We start from the raw sequence: 26,015 nt of genomic DNA, 5'->3' as shown, positions 1-26,015 counted from the left end.
AAGGGAGTGTGGGAAACCAAACCCAATGAGCCAGATGCTGAATTTGAAGGATTTCTGAACAGTGACAGCAGATTATCCAAGTTTGAGATGGAGTCACTGGACCCTTTAAATTGACTCGAGGAGGCAGATGGGCTTTGATTCAATGTTTCACCTGAAAGATGGCACCCAACAATACAACACTCCCTCAATATTCATCTGGTTGACCACCTTGAATTTTATTTGTGCTCCTTGCTGCGGTCCAAGATGGCCACATCTGCAGTAAGTGCTTGAGGCTGGACGAACTTCGGCTCAGAGGTGATGAGCTGGAGTCGCAGCTACAAACACTGCGCAGCATCAGGGAGGGAGAGAGTTTTGTAGACACGGTGCATCAGGTGACAGTCACCCCCCTTAGGGTAGGTACATCTGAGGTTCAGGAGGCAGATAGAATGGTGACGGTCAGGGGAGGGAAGAGGAAGAAGAAGTCAGGCAGGCAGACAGGACAGAGAGCCCCGGAGGCTGTTCCCCTCAGTAACAAGTTTTCTGCCTTGGAAGCTGTTGAGGGTGATGACCTGCAGGGGCCTAGCTGCAGTTACCAGGTCTCTGGCACTAGGACTGGTACTGCTGCTCAGAAGGGAAGGGTGGGAAAGAGACATGCGGTAGTGATAGGGGACTCGATAGTCAGGGAAACAGACAGGAGGTTCTGTGGCAGTGAGCATGAATCCCGGATGGTATGTTGCCTCCCAGGTGCCAGGGTCCGGGATGTCACTGATCGGGTCCACAGAATTCTTGAGTGGGAGGGAGAGCAGCCAGAAGTTGTGGTCCATATTGCCACCAATGACATAGGTAGGAAGGGGGATGAGGTCCTGAAGAGTGAGTTCAGGGAGCTAGGCAGAAAATTGAGGAACAGGACCTCAAGGGTAGCAATCTCGGGATTGCTGCCAGTGCCACGTGATAGTGAAGGTAGGAATAGGAGGAGGTGGCAGATGAATGTGTGGCTGAGAAGTTGGTGCAGGAGGGAGGGTTTTAGATTTCTGGATCATTGGGATCTCTTCTCGGGAAGGTGGGACCTGTACAGAGAGGACGGGTTACACCCGAACCAGAAGGGGGCCAATATCCTTGCGGCGAGATTTGCTAGGGTGGTACAGGAGGGTTTAAACTAGTTTGTGAGGGGGAAGGGAACCGGAGGAGTAGGTCAGAGGAAGAAGGGGATGGGGAAAAGTTAGATCAAACAGGTAGAGAGGCTTTGGGGAAGGAGAAGCAGAATACAGGCTGTAAAAGTAGTAAGGTAGATGGACTGAAGTGTGTTTACTTAAATGCAAGAAGTGTCAGGAATAAGGGGGATGAACTGAGGGCTTGGATAAGTATGATATCGTGGCTATTACTGAGACGTGGCTGACGTCAGGAGAGGAGTGGATATTGAATATTCCTGGTTTTTGGTGTTTTAAGAGGGATAGGGAAGGGGGGAGGAGGGGGAGGGGTGGCGATACTGGTCAGGGACACTGTTACGGCTGTGGAAAAGATGGATGTTGTAGAAGGATCATCTCTAGAGTCCGTATGGGTGGAGTTAAGGAACAAGAAAGGAGCAGTTACTCTACTAGGAGTATTCTATAGGCCCCCTGGTAGCAGTAGAGATATAGAGGAGCAGATTGGCAGGCAGTGTTTGGAGAGAAGCAGAAATAACAGGGTTATTATAATGGGAGACTTCAACTTCCCAAATATAGAGTGGAATCTGCTTAGTGCCAAAGGTTTAGATGGGACAGAATTTGTTAAGTGTGTCCAGGAGGGATTCCTGACGCAGTATGTTGACAGGCCGACTAGAGGGAATGCCATGTTAGATCTAGTTTTAGGAAATGAACTGGGACAGGTGAAGGATCTATTGGTGGGTGAGCATTTGGGGGACAGTGACCATTGCTCCATAACCTTTAAAATTATCATGGACAGGGACAGGTGCAGAGAGGACAAGAGGTTTTTCGATTGGGGAAGGGCTAACTACGAGGCTATAAGGAGAGAACTTGGGAGTGTAAATTGGGATGTCCTTTTTGAAGGAAAATGTACCATGGGGATGTGGTCGATATTCAGGGATCTTATGCAGGATGTTAGGGATAAATATGTCCCGGTGAGGCAGAGAAGGAATGGCAGGGTGAAGGAACCGTGGGTGACGAGAGAGGTGGAACGACTTGTTAGGGAGAAGAAGGTAGCATACGTGAGGTATAAGCAGCAAGGTTCAGACAGGGCCCGTGAGGAATATAGGGTAGCGAGGAAGGAACTTAAGAAAGGGCTGAGGAGAGCTAGAAGGGGACATGAAAAGGCTTTGGTTAGTAGGGTTAAGGAAAATCCCAAGGCCTTTTTCAAGTACGTGAAGGGTAGGAGGATGGCTAGGGTGAAGGTAGGTCCGATTAAGGACAAAGGTGGGAGAATTTGCCTGGAGGCGGCAGAAGTGGGAGAAGTTCTCAATGAGTACTTCTCTTTGGTATTCACCAGGGAGAGGGGTCTTGATGATGCGGAAGGGAGTGCTGGTAGGGGTAATGTTCTCGAGGTTGTTGATATCAAGAGAGAGGATGTGTTGAAGTTGTTAAATAATATTAAGACAGATAAATCTCCGGGGCCTGACGGGATTTTCCCCAGGCTGCTTCGAGAGGCTAGGGAGGAGATTGCTGAACCGCTGGTAAGGATCTTTGAGTCCTCGTTGTCTACGGGGGTGGTGCCGGAGGATTGGAGGGTTGCGAATGTGGTCCCCTTGTTCAAAAAAGGTAATAGGGATAGGCCAGGGAATTATAGACCGGTGAGTCTCACGTCTGTGGTGGGTAAGCTGTTAGAAAGGATTCTAAGGGATAGGATTTATGAACACCTTGAGAATCATGGACTGATTAGGGACAGCCAGCATGGCTTTGTGAAGGGAAGATCTTGCCTCACAAGCCTGATAGAGTTCTTTGAGGAGGTGACCAGGAAGATTGATGAGGGCAGTGTGGTGGATGCGGTTTACATGGATTTTAGTAAGGCATTTGATAAGGTTCCTCATGGTAGGCTTCTTCAGAAGGTCAGAGGCCGAGGGATCCAAGGAAGCTTGGCTGTGTGGATTAGGAATTGGCTTGCATGTAGAAAGCAGAGGGTTGTGGTGGAAGGAGTGCCCTCGGATTGGAAGGCAGTGACTAGTGGTGTCCCGCAGGGATCGGTTCTGGGACCTCTACTTTTTGTGATATTTATAGATGACCTAGATGAGGGGGTGGAGGGCTGGGTTAGTAAGTTTGCGGACGACACTAAGATAGGCGGTGTTGTGGATAGTGTGGAGGGCTGTCGGAGCTTACAGAGGGATATTGATAGGATGCAGAGCTGGGCTGACAAGTGGCAGATGGAGTTCAATCCGGAGAAGTGTGAGGTGGTACACTTTGGAAGGAAAAACTCCAGGGCAGACTACAGGGTAAACGGCAAGGTACTTGGCAGTGTGGAGGAGCAGAGGGATCTGGGGGTTCATATTCACAGCTCACAGGTGGAAAGAGCAGTTAAGAAGGCCAATGGGATGTTGGCTTTCATAAGTCGCGGGATTGAGTTTAAGAGCCGCGAGGTTATGATGCAGCTTTACAAAACTCTAGTTAGGCCACACTTAGAGTACTGTGTTCAGTTCTGGTCGCCTCATTATAGGAAGGATGTGGAGGCGTTGGAGAGGGTGCAGAGGAGATTTACCAGGATGCTGCCTGGATTGGAGAGTATTGAATATGAGGAGAGGCTTAAGGTGCTAGGGCTTTATTCACTGGAAAGGAGGAGGATGAGAGGAGACATGATAGAGGTATATAAAATATTGAGAGGAATAGATAGAGTAGACAGTCAGCGCCTCCTTCCCAGGGCACCAATGCTCAAGACGAGAGGTCATGGCTTTAAGGTTATGGGTGGGAGGTTCAGGGGAGATGTCAGAGGGAGGTTTTTCACCCAAAGAGTGGTTGGTGCATGGAATGCACTGCCTGGGGTGGTGGTGGAGGCAGATACATTGAACAGGTTCAAGAGCTTGTTGGATAGGCATATGGAGGAACGTGGGATAGAGGGATATGCGGGAGGAAGGGGTTAGGTAGTGTGAGGGTGGTCTGATGGACGGCATGACACGGTGGGCCGAAGGGCCTGTTTTGTGCTGTATGGTTCTATGGTTCTAAGTCCCAAGCCCACTGCCTCAAAGGAAAAAATACCTGTTAACTAATCCATGCCTTACATAATAGATTAAAGAGACATAGGAGGGCATTTTCTCTGAATGCATTTTAAATTCTTGTACAGCTATCAATACCTCTTAATCCCTTTGTAACTGTACTTGTCGCACTCTTCCTGTATCTGAAGAGCAAGCTCCCTGGTTGGTGTGAGGATTAACATTCCGGGGCCATCACTTTTGACCCGTTGCCTAAAAACAAATAAGGCAGTTACAGATTTTGGGCACAGCATAATCCCGCACGGAGAGATGACAACCCTGCTCAGACAGATGAACTCGGCAGTCTTAAAACAAATACAGGCATGCATTTCCCAACAGGAAGCTGGATTGTTCACAGTCATTCATATCAGCAATCATTAATGCTTTGAAGTCATTGAAAATTTCAACACCTGGTTTGACATGAAATATATTGCTTCATCTTAAGAGTTTGCCAACAAACTTTGGGGGAAAAAAGTCAAAAGATTAGTTATCCAACAATGTGTCTTACTCATACATTTGCTGACATTAGATGTAAATTACAGCAAACCAATTACCCAAGGGATTGTGGAATGTTTATAATGCAGTAATCCCACTGATTTACAGGTATCGGAGGCCATTCAGCCCCTCGAGCCTTTTCTGCTGATCAGTGAGATCACAGCTTGTGTGACCTGATTCCATATACCATTTCCCCTAATCGCTTTGGATGTATCATTTTTGAAATGTAGAAGTAATGCATCTGGATACTAGCACCAATTGCTGCATACAGAAGAACGTTTCAATTTTCTGCCACCTTCTGCACTTGGAGAATTTTCCTAAATAGACGCCCGAAAGGCTGGCTCTAATTTTTCAACGATGTGTCCCTGACTAATAGAATGAGTACTCTCAATTCTGTTTCTCTTAATATCTTGAAAACTTATTTCAAAGTAACCTAGTAATCCAATAAACTCATCACAAGCCTTTGTGTAATCTCTCCTCTTAATTCAGCTCTTGGAGTCGGCTATCATCCTGAAATCTACGGCAGACATTTCCAAGATGAGTATATCCTTGAGCAGAAGTGCCCATGGGTCCTCCGTGTGGTCTACCCAGGGCTTTGTACAGCTGTAGCACCATTCTCTATTCCTGAACACTCCAATTCTCTAGCCTTTCTGGTTAATTTTTATCCCTGCCCATAATATTTTAGATGGATCCCAAACAAAAAACAGAAACCACCAGAAACTTAATTGGAGATAAAACAGGCTGCAGATGTTGGAATCTGGAGCAACAATTCCTTTCCTCCCACAGATGCTGCTTGACCTCCTGAGTTCCTCCAGCAGATTTTGTTGCTCCAGAAACATAGTTGATGTTTACATAGAACATAGAACAGTACAGCACGGAACAGGCCCTTCGGCCCACAATGTTGTGCTGACATAGCTATTCCCTCCTACCTACAGAATGCCCATATACCTCCATTTTCCTCTCATTCATGTGCCCATCCAAGCCCCTCTTAAAAGCCCCCAATGAGTTTGCCTCCACCACCCTATCAGGCAACACATTCCAGGCATCCACCACTCTCTCAGTAAAAAACGTACCCCTCATGTCTGTTCTGAACCCACCACCTCTCACCTTAAATGCATGCCCGAAGTCTGCCGAACTGTTGCAAGGTCCAAAGCCAATGTTGTTCTGTAACTGACCACTGTGGAATGTATTGAGAAGACACACCAATCGCTTTTCCCTCCCTGTCTGAACTGGGTGTTCAGCCTCTCCTACGTGTGGCTCTTTCTACTGATCACACACCTGTGGCTCACCAACTCAGAATGTATTAACGTGCAACCCCTCAGCTACCTTTGCTCAGAGACATTCACAATGCAGATCTCACTTCAGTCCCTTGGTCTTGTGTATAGCATGGCTTCTTTTCTCTCCCCCTCTCTCTCTCTCATAGATTACGTACAGAATATTGTGATTGCCCCTATCAAATAATAGAGGTTGAATAGAGCTTAACTTAGTCTTTTGTTACGATTGATGATTAGACCAGCACATATATTTCCCATCGTTACTAAATTACCGTCACATCTGTGTTTCAAGTCAATGACCCTTCATCTGTGACTGTTTCTCTCTCTACAGATGCTGTCTGACCAGCTGAGTGTTTCTGGTATTTTCTGTTTTTATTTCAGGTTTCAAGCATCTGCAATTTTTTTGGCTTTCATGGATGAACCCCAAATCTCTCAGAGACTCTACTGCCTCTGGCTTCTCACTATTGTGTCTTATTCCTTTTAAAGATCTAACATTTGTTACAGTTTTGCTCATTTATTTTATCAATGAGATTACATCACGGGCAGGCACGGTAGTGTAGCGGTTAGCATAACACTTTACAGCGCCAGCGACCCGGGTTCAAATCCGGCCACTGTCTGTAAGGAGTTTGTACGTTCTCCCCATGTCTGCGTGGGTTTCAGCTGGGTGCTCCGGTTTCCTCCCACATTCCAAAGACGTAAGGGTTAGGAAGTTGTGGGGGTTAGGAAGTTGTGGGCATGCTATGTTGGTGCCGGAAGCGTGACACTTGTGGGCTGCCCCCAGAACACTACGCAAAAAGATGTATTTCACTGTGTGTTTCGATGTACACGTGACTAATAAAGATATCTAAACAAAACTAAAATCTAAACATCACTGTAATCACATCTAACAGATTAAGAAATTGCAGTGCACATACATCACTGGTTAGTGATAACTACAGTGCACTAATCTTATACTGCACCTTGATTATTAGCGAAGGTGTTGATCTTTGTGAAATTGTTTGAAAGTCATCCTGTTTATTCTGCATCATTTCCTAAGCATTGTCAAAGTGTGACTGACTGCTGTTGTGGTGGTTTCATTTCTTGCTTCACACATTTTTGCTGCCTCAAGTATACTGGTTTCACGTCACATGCTGAGTACTAGTTTCTGATTTCCCATACAAAATTAAGCCCAAAGAGCTAAACTCACTGACATTTTAAATAGTTTACCTTGAAGGAACAGAATAAAAAGCTGTAATTACAATAAAGATGTGGATATATAACTGAATGGCACTCCCAACGCACAACAGAATTGCCATTTGGAGTTCAGACTAGTAGGAGAACAGTACCATTACATTTCTGGCAGTCTGGGGAAGAGATTTAATTTCTGGCACTGGCAGTCTTTGCAACAGGCTACTTGTTTAAGTCACATGCTTGCAATGAGTGGTAAAGACAGGCAACTAGTGTGTAGAAATATCTTCAGGGAAGCCACAAATACTGCAGTTTATGCAAAGCTCACGGTTAGTCTGGTCACTTGACAGAATACTGACAAAACCGATAGTTTTTATAATCACTGTCTCTCCATTTGAAGGTATCTCAATATTGTTGATACTCATATAATCACTCAACTACTGAATATTGCAACAGAGGTGGCAGATTCAGTCCTCTGCAACGCACGCTGACCTCACAGATTACACTGTTTATGCCCATTTCTCACTGCCCTGTGATCAAGCACATCCTTTAGTTCTGTTCCACATTCACCCACTGCTCCTTTCCCCTCTCTGAAAGAACGGTGGACTTGTGCTGCCTCTCTCTCTCTCTCTCTCTGAAACATCTGTACCCTCAGTCCCATTTCAATTTTCCTTTATCAAATATTTATCCTCCACCACTGAGTTCACTGGTTCCCACTGTTACTGGGTATTCCAGAGCCAAGTATCTACCTGCATTTAAAGACCTTCCAATTGCTCCCCCGATCTTTGTCTAATGAAATGATGACCTGCAATGGATGCACTCATGGTACCTACAGAAATGCAAACTGCTTCTCAGAATGCCCTCCTGATTCTTCAAGTTCCATATAAATCACATTACATACTAGATCCTCATGGCATTGAAATCAACCTAAACACTCTTGAATAATCCCAGCCAATCTGATAGTTTGGCCCCGTCTTCATCCCCCTCAATTCTTTTGCATTAGTTCCTTCCATCCTGCTGCCTTTCAATTCCTCTTGAATGCCCCACTATTCTGACCCCTAACTCCTGACCTCGTCTCAATATTGCCACTGACTGGGATGTGCTCCCCATGTCAATGTGAAGACAGCCCTACCATAGAAAGCATCCTATCTGGATGCATCATGGCTTGGTATGGCAACTGCTCTGCCCAGGACCACACAAAACTGCAGAGTTGTGGACACAGCTCAGCATGTCACAGAAACCAGTCTCCCCTCCATGGACTCTGTCTTTACCTCTCGCTGCCTTGGTGAAGCAGCCAGCATAATCAAAGACCCCACCCACCCGGGTCATTCTCTCTTCTCCCCTCTCCTCTCCCATCAGGAAGAAGATACAGGAGCCTGAGGGCACATACCACCAGGCTCAAGGACAGCTTCTATCCCATCGTGATAAGACTATTGAACAGTTCCCTTCTACGTTGAGATGGACTCTTGACCTCACAACCTACCTTGTTGTGACCTTGCACCTTATTGCCTACCTGCAATGCACTTCCCCTGTAGCTGTGACACTTTACTCTGTATTCTGTTATTGTTTTTACCCGTACTACCTCAATGCACTCTGTACTAACTCAATGTATCTGCACTATGTAATGAATTGATCTGTACGATCGGTATGCAAGACAAGTTTTTCACTGTACCTCGGTACAAGTGACAATAATAAACCAATACCACTATGGACTTGGCTTCGCCAGTTTTCAGTAAGCTGGGGGAGATGAACATGGGGAAAAGAACTAGAGTTTGCCTCGCTGCACAGCACACTGCAGTCAAACCCAGCTAAATGGCAGCTCTGAGGCTCTCTCATCCCTCTCGGACACAAGAGGGTTAATAACCCGAGAGGGGCAGGGGAGGAATGAGGTGGGACGTCACTGCCACGAGGCAACATGGAAAACACTAAGTAACTTACACCGGCTGCAGATCCAGGTGGATGAACCCAGGTAAGAGATATGCCAGAGTTTTTCCAGTTCCAGTCTGTGCTATCCCAATCAGATCAATCCCCAGCAGAATTATTGGCCATGCTTGAGACTGAAGCAAAAACACATTCCACAGGTAACAAATCTCACTGGCATGACTTGAATGATCAGCTTACAGTGATTGGTTTAATACAAAGACAAGCTTTCATACCTGGATTGGTGTTGGGCACTGAAACCCAACTCTCCTAATATTTGCCATAATCTCAGGGTAATGCTGAAAAGCTTCCATAAACGTGCACACTGGATTAGGAATTTGCCGCTTTGTGCCTTCACTCATATCTTCACACATAATATTGTTGTTTAACTTTCTATTAAAACAAGCATGACAGTACAGAGAAAATCTTGCAATAAGCAGTTGAGACTCAACATACCTTGATTAAAAGAAACACTTGGAAAGAATGCATTACTCTCTAATTTTCTATTTAAAACCCTGTCCCAATTCTGAAGCTTAGGGGAATTAAAAGGCAACTGCTCACAAGCTTCTTTTCCTTTAAGCGACCTGCTTGTGGATGGAGGTGGGGAGGAACAGAGGATGGACAGTGCAAGAGGGTGGAAACAGAAGCAAGAAATCAAAGATGACAATTTTCCTGCCTTTAGTAGGAAGCACTGGTTCCATTCGGAGTCCTACCCACCCACAACTAACAATGAGTGTGTTGTAGCTTTATGGAGCTACATTGGCATATAATGCTCCATTTCAACACATGTGAAAATACATTTCTAATGCAAACACAACTGGATACAATGGAATTTTGCTGAATCCAGCAGCTCAGGCAACAGAACAAGGTATCTGTGTGCACATGGTCCAGATAGAAGGTAAAGCATTCCCTATGAGGGATGAGGGTAACACTGAAGGCAGCAGATGGAACGGATATTGATACTATCTCAGATTGCGACTCATTTAAAGAAAGGTGCAATGCCACAGTTTGTAGACTGGTTCAGTGTAGTAGTTAGAAATCAGACTCCAGCAACCGATCATGAACTTACTTGGAAAGTAAAAACATTCATAATCTAAACAGGTAAAAGAACGTTGTGTGGACACAATGTACAAAAGGGGGGTCATTAGCAGATGCTTCACCCATTTGCTGCTTTTTATGATTTGATGGGATATGCGCATTGTGGACCAGGACAACATTTAACACCCAAAATCCGACTGCTGGTGAAGGTGGCCACGAGCTGTTATCTTCAGCCGCTGCAGTCCAGCTGTGAAGGTTCTTGCACAGAGGTGTAAGAGGTGATGGCTGCCAGCATTTTGACTCCGTCACCATGACGGTCGGGTGATATATTTACAAGGCAAGATGGTGCACCATTTGGAGAGGAATCTGCAGTTGGTGATGTTTCCATGCCCATGATGTCCTTCCAGGCGGCAGAGGCCCAGAGTTTGGGAGCTACTGATGAAGAAACCTTGCTGAATTGTTGGGCGGCAGACAAAAATCAGAGGATGTTCAAATGACCCCATCAGGTGGGATGGGTAGAGTCCACCCTCCCTAGTCAACCCATTTACTCACAACTGACTTTCTGACCAACAGAGCGCAATCAGTGAGGATAGGCAGCAATTCCTCTGGCATGATTATTCTCAACACTGGTGCCCCACAAGGCTGCGTCCTCAGCCCTCTACACTACTCCCTATACACTCGTGACTGTGTGGCCAAATTCTGCTCTAACTCCATCTACAAGTTTGCAGATGATGCCACTGTTGTAGGCCATATCTCAAACAGCGATGAGTCGGAGTACAGGAAGGAATTGAGAGCTTAGTGGAATGGTGTCATGACAACCACCTTTCCCTCAAGGTCAACAAAAGAGCTGGTCATTGACTTCAGGAAAGGGGGCGGTGTACATGCACCTGTCTATATCAATGGTGCTGAGGTCGAGAGGGTTGAGAGCTTCAAGTTCCTGGGAGTGAACATCACCAACAGCCTGTCCTGGTCAAATCACATAGATGCCACGACCAAGAAAGCTCACCAGCGCCTCTACTTCCTCAGGAGGCTAAAGAAATTTGGGTTGTCCCCTATGACTCTCACCAACTTTTACAGATGCACCATAGAAAGCATCCTATCTGGATGTATCACGGCTTGTTATGGGAACTGCTCTGCCCAGGACCGCAAGAAACTGCAGACAGTTGTGGACACACCCCAGCACATCATGGACTCCAGCCTCCCCTCCTTGGACTCTTTACCTCTCGTTGTCTTGGTGAAGCAGCCAGCATAATCAAAGACCCCACCCACCCGGGACATTCTCTCTTCTCTCCTCTCCTCTTCCATCAGGTAGAAGATACAGGAGCCTGAGGGCACGTACCACCAGACTTAAGGACAGCTTCTACCCCACTGTGATAAGACTATTAAATGGTTCCCTTGTACAATGAGATGGACTATGACCTCACGATCTACCTTGTTGTGACCTTGCACCTTATTGCACTGCACTTTCTCTGTAGCTGTGACACTTTACTCTGTACTGTTATTGTTTTTACCTGTACTACCTCAATGCACTCTGTACTAACTCAATGTAACTGCACTGTGTAATGAATTGACCTGTACGATTGGTATGCAAGACAATTTTTGCACTGTACCTCGGTACAAATGACAATAATAAGCCAATACCAATCTTGTGAATGAAGGCTCAGCTCCACTAAGATAATGTGGACAGGTTTCTAGACCAGGTCATGCCTGTGAGTGTATGGCAACCAACTGACTGTGGGGGGCTGGGTCAATATTCTGTGGCCACATGGTCCAGAGATCCTGGTGCAGTTTTAGTGGGCCATTTTTGTCCCTTGCAGCCAAAGGTGGTGCTGTGTGTTGCGATGGTTATTGTGCATTCAGTGTCTGCCACCTAATGCATCAGTGGAATCAGAACAGCCTCTGAAACCTGTGTGTGACAACAGGAAATGCCACTCAGAGCGAACCACTGGAAAATGGGCATCTCCACACCACTTCTTGCCCATGTCAGTACTCAGTACGTGATGTTAACTAATGGACATCGTACTAATTACAGCCCAAATGGCACACACACCACATGCACCTTACCCTTGCATACCAATCAATGGAGAACAATGCAGGGTACAAATAGACACGTGTGCGCACACACACACTCTCTCTCTCACACACACACTCCTTGTTGCTACCAATAAATGGTGGAGCAGTCATAGGTACAGTCACCAAATCAAACCTCCCACATCTTATCAACCCCACTGTAAATGTGAAGATCAAAGAGACCACATACAGTTGGGAAAGACTAAATGGGATACAGAAACACACTGATTATTGCACAAATCACCTAAAGTCACAATTCAGCTAAATAAAGATATTAAAAGAAAACAAGCACTGGGGTTATTTCTAAATAAAAGTAGTTGAAAAGCAGAAAGGTTACATTAAACTTCTATGGACCCAGGTTATACCACACCTGAAGTGTGGTGAACAGTCCTGGGCTTCATACTATATGAATATAACATCAATGAAGGTGCAATATTAACAAGATACTAGAACTGAGAGATTACATCAGCTGAGGCTTCTTCTCCTGAACAAAGACTATGGGATAAACTGGAAATCTTCGAGATTTAGAATGATTTGGGTAGAAGGTGAGAAAATACTTTCATGCATTAGAGACCATAACTGGAAAGCGTACATATCAGGCAAACACAAATATAACCAAAAGAAAATTTATGAGAAACATTTTAATATAATGAGTGGTTCAAATATGAAACGTGCTAACACTGGAAATAATTTAGGCAAATAAACAAACATTTAAAGAAAATTACACAAACATAAGGGAGAAATGAATAGAAAGAAAAAGTGAAGGGGTTAGAGGAAGAGGAGAGGAAAAGGCTCACAGAAAGCATCAACACCAGAACAGACCCTTTGAACTAAAAAGCTTTTTCTCTGTACCAAATACTTTGTAAAGCAAGAAGAAATCTATCAGGACAGATCTGGAGCTGTATGGAGACACAAGAGGCTGCAGATACTGGAATCTGGAGCAACACACGAAGCACTGGAGGAACTCAGCAGGTCAAGCAGCATCGATGGAGGGAAGTGGACCGTTGATGTTTCATCCTTCAAGGGTCTCGACCTATAACTTCAACTGTTCACTTCCCTCCATAGGTCTGGAGCTGTATACACCGTCCCTCTTGTTAAAGTCAATGGATAAGAAATGGGGACTGCACTTTGACCGTATTAAGACTGCCCAGGAAATTTCAAAAGCATTAAGTATGTGTCTTATATTTAGAATGTTATTCTTTCCTCATCTTACAAAGACCAGCTTTTTGCAAATTGTGAATCTATAATACAGAAAAATCTCTGCAAAATAAGCCTTTGAAGCACAAGAACATAAGAAATAGGAGCAGGACTAGGCCATCTGGCCCATTGAGCCTGCTCCGCCATTCAATAAGATCATGGCTGATCTGGCGGTGGACTCAACGCCACCTACAGTACCTGCCTTTTCCCCATAACCCTTAATTCCCCTACTATGCAAACATCTACCTGTGTCTTAAATATATTTAATGAGGTAGCTTCTACTGCTTCCCTGGGCAGAGAATTCCACAGATTCACTACACTCTGGGAAAAGCAGTTCCCACTCATCCCCTTCCTAAATCGATTCCCCCGAATCTCGAGGCTATGCTCCCTGGTTCTAGTCTCACCTACCAGTGGAAATGACCTTCCTGCCTCTATCTTATCTATCCCTTTCAATGATTTTGTGTTTCTATAAGATCCCCTCTCATTATTCTGAATTCTAGCGAGTATAGTCCCAGGTGACTCAATCTCTCCTCATAGGCTAACCCCCTCATCTCCAGAATCAACCTGGTGAACCTCCTTTGCACTGCCTCTAAAGCCAGTATATCTTTCCTCAAGTAAGGAGACCAGAACTGCATGCAGTACCCCAGGTGCAGCCTCACCAGTACCCTCTACAGTTGCAGCATAACCTCCCTGCTCTTAAATTCAATCCCTCCAGCAATGAAGGCCAACAATCCATTTGCTTTCTTGATAACCTGTTGCACCTGCAAACCAACCTTTTGCGATCCATGCACAAGCACCCCCAAGCCCCTCTGCACAACACCATGCTGCAATCTTTCACCATTTCAATAATAATCTGATCTATTTTTCCAGCACAGTAGTGTAGTGGTTAGTGTAATGCGATTACAGCAGCATCGACCTGGGTTCAATTCCAGCTACTGTCTGCAAGGAGTTTGTACGTTCTCCCCGTGACTGCGTGGGTTTCCTCTGGGTACTCCGGTTTCCTCCCACATTCCAAAGACGTACAGTTTAGGAGCTGTGGGCATGCTGTGTTGGCGCCAGAAGAGTGGCGACACTTGTGGGTTGCCCCCAGCACATTTTCAGTAACGCAAAAAGACTCATTTCGCTGTGTTTTGATGTACATGTGACTAATAAATAAATATCTTACCTTAAATATCTTATCCTTCCAAAGTGGATGACCTCACATTTACCAACATTGTACTCCATCTGCCAGACCCTTGCCCACTCACTTAACCCGTCTATATCTCTCTGCAGACTCTCCGCATCCTCTGCACAATTTGCTTTTCCACTCAATTTAGTGTCATCAGCAAACTTGGATACACTACACTCGGTCTCCTCTTTCAAAGCATTAATGTATATCGTGAACAGTTGCGGGCTCAGCACTGATCCTTACGGCACTCCACTCACCACTGATTGCCAACCAGAGTAACACACATTTATCCCAACTCTCTGCCTTCTATTGGTTAACCAATCCTCTATCCATGCTAATACATTACCCACAACTCCATGCATCCTTATCTTATGGATAGGTCTTTTATGCGGCACCTTATCGAAAGCCTTCTGGAAATCTAAATATACTACATCCACCGGTTCCCCTCTATCCACTGCGCTCATTATATCCTCAAAGAACTCCAATAGGTTTATCAGACAGGACCTGCCCTTCCTGAATCCATGCTGTGTCTGCCTGATGGAACCACTTCTATCCTGATGTCTCGCCATCTCTTCTTTAACGATAGCTTCAAGCACTTTCCCGACTACAATATGTTAAGCTAACTGGCCTATTTGCCAACATCCTTCTTTTCAACAGTGGCATTAATTTCGCTGGGACCTGCCTGGAGTCCAGAAAATTTTGGTAAATTATCATAAATGCCTCTACTGTAACTTGCACCATTTCTTTCAGTACCCTGGGGTGCATCCCATCAGGACCAGTGGACTTGTCTACCTTTAGGCCCACTAGTTTACTCATCACTACCTCTTTAGTGACAGCGATTGTATTGAGGTCCTCACCTCCCATCGCATCCATAACATCTCTTTTTGGCATGTTAGTCGTATCCTCCACCATGAAGACCGACACAAAATAGTCGTTCAAGGCCTCGGCCATTTTCACATTTCCCAATATTAATTCCCCCTTCTCATCTTCCAAGGGACCCACGTTCACTTGAGCCACCCTTTTCCACTTTATATAATTATAAAAACTTTTACTATCTGTCCTTATATCTTGTGCTAGTTTACTTTCATAATCTATCTTTCCTTATTGCTTGCTTAGTGGTACTTTGTTGCTTTTTAAGGTTTTCCCAATCTTCCAGTTTCCCCACTACACTTGGTGACTTTGCATGCATGAGTTTTTAAGCCTGATGCCTTCTTTTATTTCCTTAGTTACCCAAGGCTGGCTCTCTCCACCCTTCCTGTCCTTGCTTTTAATTGGAATATACTTTTGTTGAGCACCGTGAATAATCTCTTTGAAAGTCTTCCACTGTTCCTCAACTGCCCCATCATATAGCCTGTGTTCCCAGTCTATGCTAGCCAACTCCTCCCTCAAATACACTGGTTTTAGATTGAACTAATGCACCTTCCATTTGTATGAGAAATTCAATCATACTAGTTGCTCTTTCCAAGAGATCATTAATTTTGGAGCACCCAAACAGTCCTTTCAGGTGAGACAGAGATTCACCTGCACCTCCCTTAATATCATCGACTGCATTCACAAGTGTGGCCTCCTCTACATTGGTGAGACCAAACGCAGACCAGGTGACCGTTTCACAGAACACCTGCGCTCCGTCCGTAACCGCGATCTGCATCTCCCCATTGCCAGTCACCAACTCCCCCTCCCACACTATCACTGATATGTCAGTCCTCGGCCTCCCCCACTGCCGGGAGAATTCCAAGCGCAAACTGGAGGAACAGCACCACATTTTCCGTCTTGGAACCTTGCAGCCTAACAGCATGAACATTGAATTCCCCCACTTTCAGTAACCCCCCCCCCCTTCCCCACAGTCCCTCTCCCACCACCTCGCTTCTTCTCTTCTTCCCTTTCCCAGCCTCCTTTTTTTTCCTCCTTCTCCTTACCTTTGATGCATCCCCCGGTGGATCTGCTCTCCCCTCCTCCCCCGCACCTGCCTATCACTATCTCTTACCTGCATCTACCTATCACCACCCTGTGCCCACCACACCTCCCCTCTTTTGTCCACCTCTCACTGCTCTGCTTTTCCCTCCGATATATCGGGCTTCCCCTTTTCCTATCTTCAGTCCTAAAGAAGGGTCCTGACCTGAAACGTTGACCGCCTGCTTTTCTCCGCGGATGCTGCTTGGCCTGCTGAGTTCCTCCAGCATCGTGTTTTGGATTCGACATTCTGCTCCCTAGATCTTATATTGTCTCTCACTATCGCCCTGATCTCATTCTTAATTAAGAGCATTACCCCACCTTCTTTACCTTCCTGCTATCCTTCCGTATTACCTGATGCCCTTGGATATTTAATTCCCACTCATCTCCACCCTACAACCACGTTTCTGTAATAGCCACTAAATCATACCCCTTTGTACTGATTTGTGCCACAAGTTCACTGACCTTGTTTCAAATACTACAGGCATTCAGATAAGGTGCCCTTACACTCATTGTCCTTTGCATTTGACTTTTCTGTACTTCACTCCTATTTTTCCCTTTTCTAACTTTTGCTCTGGTGGCTGCTTTGCTTCCCTCTGTCTTTCTGCATGGATTCCCACCCCCCTGCCATATTAGTTTAAACCCTCCTCAACAGCACTCACAAACAATCCCCCTAGGATATTGATCCCAGTCCTGCCCAGGTGTAGACCGTCCGGTTTGTACTGGTCCCACCTCCCCCAATGCCCCAGGAATCAGAAACCCTCCCTCCTGCACCTCTGCTCAAGCCACATATTCACCTTAACTATGCTGCTATTCCTACTCTGACTAGCACATAGCACAGCTAGTAATCCTAAAATTATTACCTTTTAGGTCCTACTTTTTAATCTATCTCCTAGCTCCCTAAATTCAGCTTGTAGGACCTCATCCCACTTTTTTCCTATATCGTTGGTACGAAATACTTTGAAACACTATGTCAACCCCTCGACTTGAGAGATAACTGATAAAGAGTTGTGTCAAATTATCAAGGAAGTTGCAATGATTAAAAAGTACACTAACATTTGATGTCAAATGGGGACTTCTGGGCACATGGTTAGAAGTCCTGTCAATGGACACAGAAGAGCTGTGTCAGCAGAGAGGTGGTATCAAATGGCTGCAATGGTAGACAAAGAAAAACATGGTTCAAACATAATAAAATCATTATTTGTATCTCAGGATTTAGGGATTCTAAGATATTATTCCTTGGAAAGAAAAGTGAAGATTGTGTGGAGAGAGGGCTTGCATTGAAGGATGTTACGAATGTAAAGTCAAAAATTTGATGGGACAAGCAACTCATTGCAGTAAATATTTTACTCCCCTAGAGGGCACCAATGCCATTGCTTCAGAACAACAGGCAAAATACAGTAAATGCCCAGTTATCTGTCAGGTGCCAGACTTGACAAGTGCTGGTTAATCAAACGTACAATGGAGACAGACGATAGCAATATAGCTTGCCCTTCCTTCATGTTTTGTCAAATTTCCTTAAAGTCTTACTGCAGTTCCTTGGGGTCATCACCTCAAAGCCTATGGCAAGCCCAAGGGGCTCTCCTGAATAAATCCTACTATCAGCCTGCTTAATTGGCTCTTGAAGTTTTGATATAATACTAGACAACAAAATGCGCAGCTACTCAACTTCCTGTGCTGAATAACAAGGTTGCACTTCCATAAATTTGAGGATTACATTGAATGCTGAACCAGCATTGGACCAAGTTATTTTATCCTCCAAGATCTTCATCTTTTAGAGTCTTTGTCACTTTCTCCCCCAGCTTCCTTGGATTTATTACATCATCTACAATTTCTATGTTACTTAAAACATGCACAGCATCAACTTCCTTATCCATTTCAACCCACTCTTCTACACTGTTGACATTAGATGTTGCACTGGGTTTAGGAAGGAGACATTCTTCACCAAGGTAGAGATTCTTGCTGCAGCTGATTTTCAGTGCCAAAGACTTCAAATTCTTCATTATCACTGGATCCTTCCATGAACATCACAGTGAGCCACATTCCTCTTCAAGCTTTCCCTTCTAACTGGATCCCTTGCACCACCAATATTACAAATTGTGCCTTTAACGCTGTAGTTAGGAACTTTGAATAGTGGAATCAAGTTTTATCAGCTTCCTTAGACTTTTTCTCCCTGTAAAAACTTCATGTTTTCAATTATATCTTGGTCCGTGGGTCGTACTAAAGATATTACACTAGGAGGAGGCACAAATATGGTAAAGATATTCCCAGAAACTAACTTTGATTAGTAACAACGTGCACAACAGTTATCCATCAAAACAACATATTTGCTGTCTTTCACTTTTCTGAAAGTGGCCTTTAAAGGCCACTCACATATAGATGCTGGGACCAATAATGAAAAATGTCTTTATCCATCCATACATGCTTTAAGCTTTTGTATTTCACTGGCAAACGCTTCACTCCTTTTAAAGCTCTAGGGGATTTGTGCTTACTAGCTAGTAAAAGTTTCACTCCGAGTTCCTGCAGTATTACTGCACTTTAGAACAGTCACTCGATCCTTGTTTTACTTAAATCCAGGAGCACTCATTTCGCCTGCACAAACCAGAGAAGCAGCAGGGAACACCCACTACATCTGTGCTGTGGAGGAAATCATTTCATAAATTTATTGAAGTTGCAACCTCTCTGCTGCTTCATCATCTGCCAATTTCTGCTCATCTGATAATATCTGGTTGCCTTACTCCATGAGGGAATTTGAAGTGGGGAAGCAAGCAAGCCATCAGATAATGTACATGATTCAGTTCAGCCCACAATCATAAAAACATTGGCCTTTTCACTAAGTGTTGACTTGGAGACTGGAGCACTGTTCATATAAAACACTGCCTGCCTCATCCAGGTCGGCTTGGTACAGGATATGTCACATGCCTATTGATTTACTCTGAACTTGCATAACCCCAAATTAACTTATGTTTCTGTGCCTTCATGTCATACAAGGTAGAAGTATTAGTTTTCAAAACGTTCTGACCATTTCCCTTCTCAAGTCTCTTGCAGGTCTTAATCTTATTCAGTGTCAACACCACCCTCTTTTATGCATTTGTTCAAAGGATGTGGGTGTTGTTGACCAACACCACCCTCTTTTATGCATTTGTTCAAAGGATGTGGGTGTTGTTGACCAACACCAAGTGGCATGAATTGAATGGGACGCCATCTCACAGTTTCTTGATAAACACAGAACCCAATCACAGTAATTACAAAGCAAAAAGAGAACATGAACAGGAAGCATCAGTTACTAATCTATTCCAGAGAGCAGTTAATGAGTCAAATACACTGTTAATGGATCTTAAGTCACACTGGCTAGATTGGGCAAGGCTGGCAGGTTCCCTTCCCCGAAGGGCATTAGTGAATTAGAAGGGTTTTTACAACAAGCTCATTTAAAGAGAGTTTATTTTATAGGTGGATGCACTGCTATTTCTTAATAAACAGAGCACAATCACAGGAAAGTCAACACAAAGGAGGACACCAGCAGGAAGGACCACGAGCACCATCGGCAGCACGAGAAACCACGCCCAGTGTGATTGCTGTGGGGAGGTAGTGGTGTGCACCAATATGGAATCCTGTTACTGGAGAAGAGTGAACAGTGTCGAGATATCTGAAGTTGCCGGTACCTGAGCACGCTGGTTAGTAAGCTGCCAGCAACTGGGCTTCTACTGTACAGGTCTCCAGCCACAAGGGCCAAATTGAGATACTGGATCTCACCAAATTTTTTGGTGGCAAAGCAACCACTAGCGTTACACCACAGTGGGTAATTTACCGAACTAACACTCAGATGCCGGAACAAATGATCTGGAGATCTGAGATGGAATTCCATTAGAGTAGTTGGAGAATTTAAATTCAAGTAGGTAAATGAGGTTTGGAGAATCTTGAACCAGTAATGATAGAACATAGAAAACCTACAGCACACTTCAGGCCCTTCGGCCCACAAAACTGCGCCAAACATGTCCCTACCTTAGAAATTACTAGGCTTACCCATAGCCCTCTATTTTTCTAAGCTCCATGTACCTATCCAAAAGTCTCTTAAAAGACCCTATCGTATCCGCCTCCACCACCGTTGCCGGAAGCCCATTCCATGCACTCACCACTCTCTGAATAAAAAACTTACCCCTGACATCTCCCCAGCACCTTAAACCTGTGTCGTCTTGTAGCAACCATTTCAGCCCTGGGAAAAAGCCTCTGACTATCCACACGATCAATGCTTCTCATCATCTTATACACCTCTATCAGGTCCCCCCTCATCCTCCGTCGCTCCAAGGAGAAAAGGCCGAGTTCACTCAACTTGTTTTCATGATGACCACGAAATTGCTGGATTATCATAAAAACTTTCTGATACATTAACATCACTCAAAGAAGGAAGTCCGTCATCTTTTCTCAGTCAGGGCAACATGACTTCAGATATATAACAGTGCATTTGACTCTTCACTGCCCTCTGAAATAGCCTAGCAAACCATTCAATTTGTGGTCAGTTAGGGTGGGGAAGCAATGCTCACATTGTAAGAATGAGCTAAAAGGTAAGATAGGCAGAGAATAGTGATGGAGAAAAACCCTCCACTGAGTCTCCAAACTTCCAGTCCCGATGAAGGGTCTCGACCTGAAACGTCTACTGTCCATTTCCCTCCAATAGATGCTGCCTGACCCCTGAGTTCCTCCAGCATTTTGTGTGTTGCACCAATTTTCCAAAAATGTTTATTCAAGTGCATTTGAAATGTAGCTCAGTACAGTGTGCCCTGATCAAGGGAAAAATCAATACTATCTTTAATTTTGCTTGCTTGAGGATTGATTTCATATTTTCTGTCCCCATGTAAGAATTTGATGCATCAGATTAAATTCATCTATTAATCAGTCTCTTCCCACAGACTAACCGGAGGCAACAGGTAGCAGAGAAAGCTTCATGCAGAAATTGCTACACTGCTGTTTTATTAATCTCATTCAAATGCACTGGAGCATTACGATGACTTTTGCCAAATGCCAATCGACATGCACCAGTGAGATGTCAATGGGAATGTGCAAGTTGAAAGGAGAAAGGGAATAACAAGGGGAAGCAAAAAGGCAGAGAGTGCAAAACAGAAATAAAGGAAGTGATAGATTCAAAAACACCAGTAGAAAAAAAAAGTGGGCTGGCAAACTTTAGTAAAACACTTTCACTAAATTCAATCAATCAGCTTTTAGATGGCATAGGATTAAACAGAATAGAAATACCTGGCATGAGCAGAGGAGGATAATAGCTATTTTCTCGACCTACACTTATAACCTTCATAATTCTTGTGGGCTGCCCCCAGAACACTATGCAAAAAAGATGCATTTCACTGTGTGTTTCCATGTACATGTGACTAATAAAGATATCTGACCTTATTCACCTTTACTCTCCAACTCATCATATGCTTTGACACTGACTACACCAAGACTCTTCTTATAGTTAACCTGCCCGTCATTTAACGCTCAGCTCCAATTTTCTTACTGTTATCAACTTTATTTTATATTAATGCTATCCCTATCCAAAATCACCAGAAGCTAATACAAAATACAGTGCAAAGATTCTGATGGAGTTTTGGCCTTTATTTCAAATGAATCTGCAAGTGATAAATTGTCTGTCCCCTTCTCCTTATTTTGTGAAAACCTGAAGGTTTGAGATCAATAAAATTAAAAAAGTAAACCATTTTTTTTTCCTGTCAATTAGAAGAGTCAAATTCTGCCAAGCCTTAAGTGGTCACTTAATGCAGTTTCACTAATACAGCTGAAGATAGGTTTTCACCAAATGCATTTTCAATCAGTGTCAATCCATCATAGTTTTAAATGACAAAAAAATAAAAACTATAAAAAAAAATTCCTAGTTAAACTAAGGTACAGTAATCAGCTTATTCATTTTTTTAAATCTATGAACTTTCAAAATTGGTCTTGCTCCTGTAAAGTCCAGCATAACTTTTAGCACCAGTTTGAAGGTACACATACAACCGATCCAATTAGTGGAAACTTGCAATGGTGATTAATTCACCGTGAAGGAGGTGCCTGTTTTATGGATGGGACCAGCTTCTAAACCAATATGCAAAACAAAAAAAAATCAGTGTAACAGATCATGGAAAATCAATATATGCTGAATGTAACTTGTGCTTTAAATTCTTTCGCCTTTTTCGTTGTTTTTGGCTCTCTTCAGACAAATTGCAGACAAAAATAACAACTGTAATGGACCAGAACGCCAGCCCATCAGCTCTACAGCATAAAGTGATACTGGCAGCCTGGACAACAAAATACATGACCAGAGTACAGTGTGTTCCAGGTACTTAAGTTTTACTCCAAAATAAAAAGGAATTGCCCTGTATGTAAATTCAAATGAAATTAGCACAGCTGAGACTTTTTGTACACTTTCAATTCAGATTAACATCAACTAGACAGAAGATGCTGATGAAAACAAAATCAGCAAAAAAATGCAGAGGACGAGCTGAAAGGACCACACGTATCTCAGAGAGAGATTGTGAGAAATGCTAACTGTAAATACCATGTTGTTCCCAAGAGAGTGACAAAGACTGTACAGCTATCAGCTTTTCCTGTCCGACAATGAAGCAACTTGTTTTAAATCGCTCTTCGGAGACTGGAATGTTGATGTAACTGTGGAAAAACTTTAGAATAAGTAACTCCTGACCTTGGTCTACCCAGCACTCTTCTGTAAAGATTCCACCCACACCTGCAGCCAAAATATGCTACTCACACCTATTTCCTTCCTCCCAAATATCATCCCACTTATCAACATCCTTAGAGTAATAAAGTTATACAGCACAGAAACAGGCCTCCAGATACCACTGTTTGTGTAAAAAAAACTTACCCTCGGATCCCCTTTAAAACTCCAACCCTCATCTTAAAGACTATGCCCTCTTGTTTTTGAAATACTGTGGGAGAAAAAGTTTGACTATCTACCCTATCTTTGCCTCTGATAATCTTAGATACTTGCTGCAGCTTTTCAAGAGAAACAGCAATAAAGGCGCTTTCTAGGATCTGACTGGCCAAGAAAAGATCTACATCTGCCAGAATGATTATTAACATTAGTGCAGAAATGAAGACAAAGAAAATCACAATAAAGATGGCAAGCGCAATCATTCTTCTCTGCTGTCAGTGAGGAACAACAGACATTCTATAAAACAGACTGCAAGTTAATTGCTGGTAATAGTCAAAGTGCAAACACAATATCCTGTACGCTGCAACAATTTGGTAGTTAGGGATCAAATCCAGTTGTCTGGAGCTTTGAGTCCAAGGGCAATCCAAGATCATCAAATGCCCACGGTTGGCCGAGGCTCATCAAATCACCCTTGCCTTGCAGATGGAGCACATAAACGTGAAAGAATTTGTATTTTCTAGCATCTTTCGTAACTGCTAAGTGACTCAAAGCGCTTCACAGCCAATTACACACTTTTAAGTGCAGTCAATTTACGCACTGCAAGATTGCAAGAACAGCTAAGAGATAAATAAACAGATATCCATTTATGATGAGGAGCTGCAGGATAGGAACAACACAGGATGAAACCTCCCTACATGATAGTGCTGTGGAATCTTTCCCTTCCACCTAATAGGTCATATGGATTCATTGTTTGATATCACATCTGAAAAATAGTAACTCCATTGGTTTTCCCTTAATACTGGCTCTCTGATCTTTACACTCTGTTGGAGCACAGCCTTCTGACTCGTACAAAAAAGCTATCCACTGCACCACCGCTAATGTTTTGGAGTAATCCTTTCCAACTCAGTGTGGGAGATTAGGTTATTTTGCATCCCACCACTCGAAAGAGGTTGCAGCTCTGTGTGTCTAACTGTTGGATTTTCAGTCATGGACCAGATTGCCAGGTAATTCTTTGCAGAGAACAGAGGAAACAGCAGAAGGAAAAGGAAATCATCTTTCTACTTGTTCAGACTAAAACTCAAATCATTCAAAAATGCTTTGGAATAATTAAAATGAGGAATTTGTATCAGATTCTAGTAATAAATTACCTCCAACTGGAAACTTCTGCTGGTGTCATATTGATGACCGACTCAGCTTCAATGTAGAAGTCTTTTTTAATTGGTGAAAGACCTTAATGCAAAAGGAGAAAGCTGTTACTTTTGATCAAATTTGACGTGGGCTAAAGGCACTCAGGCTTAGCCCTTACTACTGACCAAAGCTTCAGTGTTTAATTGAAGCGGAGGGAAATACCAACCAGCCCACTTCATAGCTTCATATTTCGCCCTGTTCTCACGCAACGAGTTCCAGTTGATCATAGGACGGGGTGAGTTTGTGCTGCCGCACTGGAATGAAGAGGTGTCAGAGGTGGTGACTGACCTGCGGCCGAGCTTTGATGCAACGCCTTTTGAGGACGGGCATAAAGGAGAGAAAGAAGGCAGTCATTTAGTGCTGATTTCTGAGGGAGCTGAAGTTCCTTTTAAGTTGGAGCTGTCAGGACAAGTTGATTGGACAGTTGGACCCAGCAATCATAAGGATTCCCCCTAGCATGGGCCTGCATAGACCGACAGCACAAGTGAGCCAGCACACACCATCACCATGACAGAGTGCCCATTAAATGGATGTGCTTAGAAAATCGAACAACACCCAATACAAAACAAATGGAGGGACTTCACAAAGCAGTAAAGAAAGTCAGCTCTAAGATTCAGGTTTACATTGGTGGCATCAACCAAATCCTGAGACCAGCTTTATCACAAAAACTTACAATCATTCAGCCTTCCCCACCCAAATCAAAGAACAAATTAAATTAATATAAAGCACATATATTAGTCCCTGACACCCTGAAGAAATATGACACTCATGATTCAATGTTAAAACAAAAATCAAGGGCTGTGCAGACCCACCTTGGTCACTCCTTTCAGCTCCATTTAACCGATCTGTACTTCTCCTCTCAATTAGATTCTGAATCAGTTCCTTAGCTTTCAGCTGGGCCTCATGGCTGCCAAAAAGCTTCACCTCAACTTCAACATCACCCTTTAGTATCTGTCATGAGAAATATATAAATACAGAGAGCACACATGGAACAGACTCTGTATCCCAGAACGCATGCCTATTGGCAATACTTGTAACCCAGAATGCGTATGCGGAGCTCAAATATGCCATTGCTGTACAGCCAGGTTTGGAATATTTTGAGCACACTTAGTGAGACAGGCAGTTCCTTCCATCTCTGAGGTGACTCTGTACCCAGAGAAGCATAACATTTACCCAGATTATCATGTTGCTTAAACATGATAGGAAGAAGGGGCACCTTAACGGGAGGACAAGGCAACCGTGGCTGACAAAGGAAGTCAGGGACAGCATATAAAGCAAAAGAGAAGGCATACAATATGGCAAAGAGTAATGGGATCCCAGACCATTGGGAAGCTTTTAAAAGCCAACAGAGGATGACTATAAAAGCTATAAGGAAGGAGGAGATGAAATACGAGAGCAAACTTGCCAATAAGATTCCAGAGGTTTTTTTTATTTAAGATACATAAAGGGTAAGAGAGATGCAAAGGTGGACATTGGACCACTTGAAAATGATGCTTGTGTAGCAGCAATGGGGAACAGGGAAAT

At 43.9% G+C, this 26,015-nt stretch overlaps 1 protein-coding gene across 1 annotated transcript in view; it reads right to left on the bottom strand.

Moving 5' to 3' along the window:
- The window catches only part of ddx43 (DEAD (Asp-Glu-Ala-Asp) box polypeptide 43), a 57,790-nt gene that overhangs the window by 27,487 nt on the left and 4,288 nt on the right, over nt 1-26,015 (bottom strand). The window contains exons 3-8 of the mRNA XM_052024845.1: nt 25,304-25,442; nt 24,658-24,804; nt 24,452-24,533; nt 9,240-9,396; nt 9,022-9,140; nt 4,250-4,360 (exon numbers count right to left, since the gene is read on the bottom strand). Coding sequence (XP_051880805.1) covers nt 4,250-4,360; nt 9,022-9,140; nt 9,240-9,396; nt 24,452-24,533; nt 24,658-24,804; nt 25,304-25,442 — 755 coding nt within the window. The remainder of the gene's footprint in view (nt 1-4,249; nt 4,361-9,021; nt 9,141-9,239; nt 9,397-24,451; nt 24,534-24,657; nt 24,805-25,303; nt 25,443-26,015) is intronic.

The sequence above is a fragment of the Pristis pectinata genome, chromosome 10 (genome assembly GCF_009764475.1).
Source record: "Pristis pectinata isolate sPriPec2 chromosome 10, sPriPec2.1.pri, whole genome shotgun sequence".
Classification (NCBI taxonomy): domain Eukaryota; kingdom Metazoa; phylum Chordata; class Chondrichthyes; order Rhinopristiformes; family Pristidae; genus Pristis; species Pristis pectinata.
The sequence above is the reverse complement of the archived record's forward strand: the minus strand, read 5'-3'. Positions and strand labels throughout refer to the sequence as shown.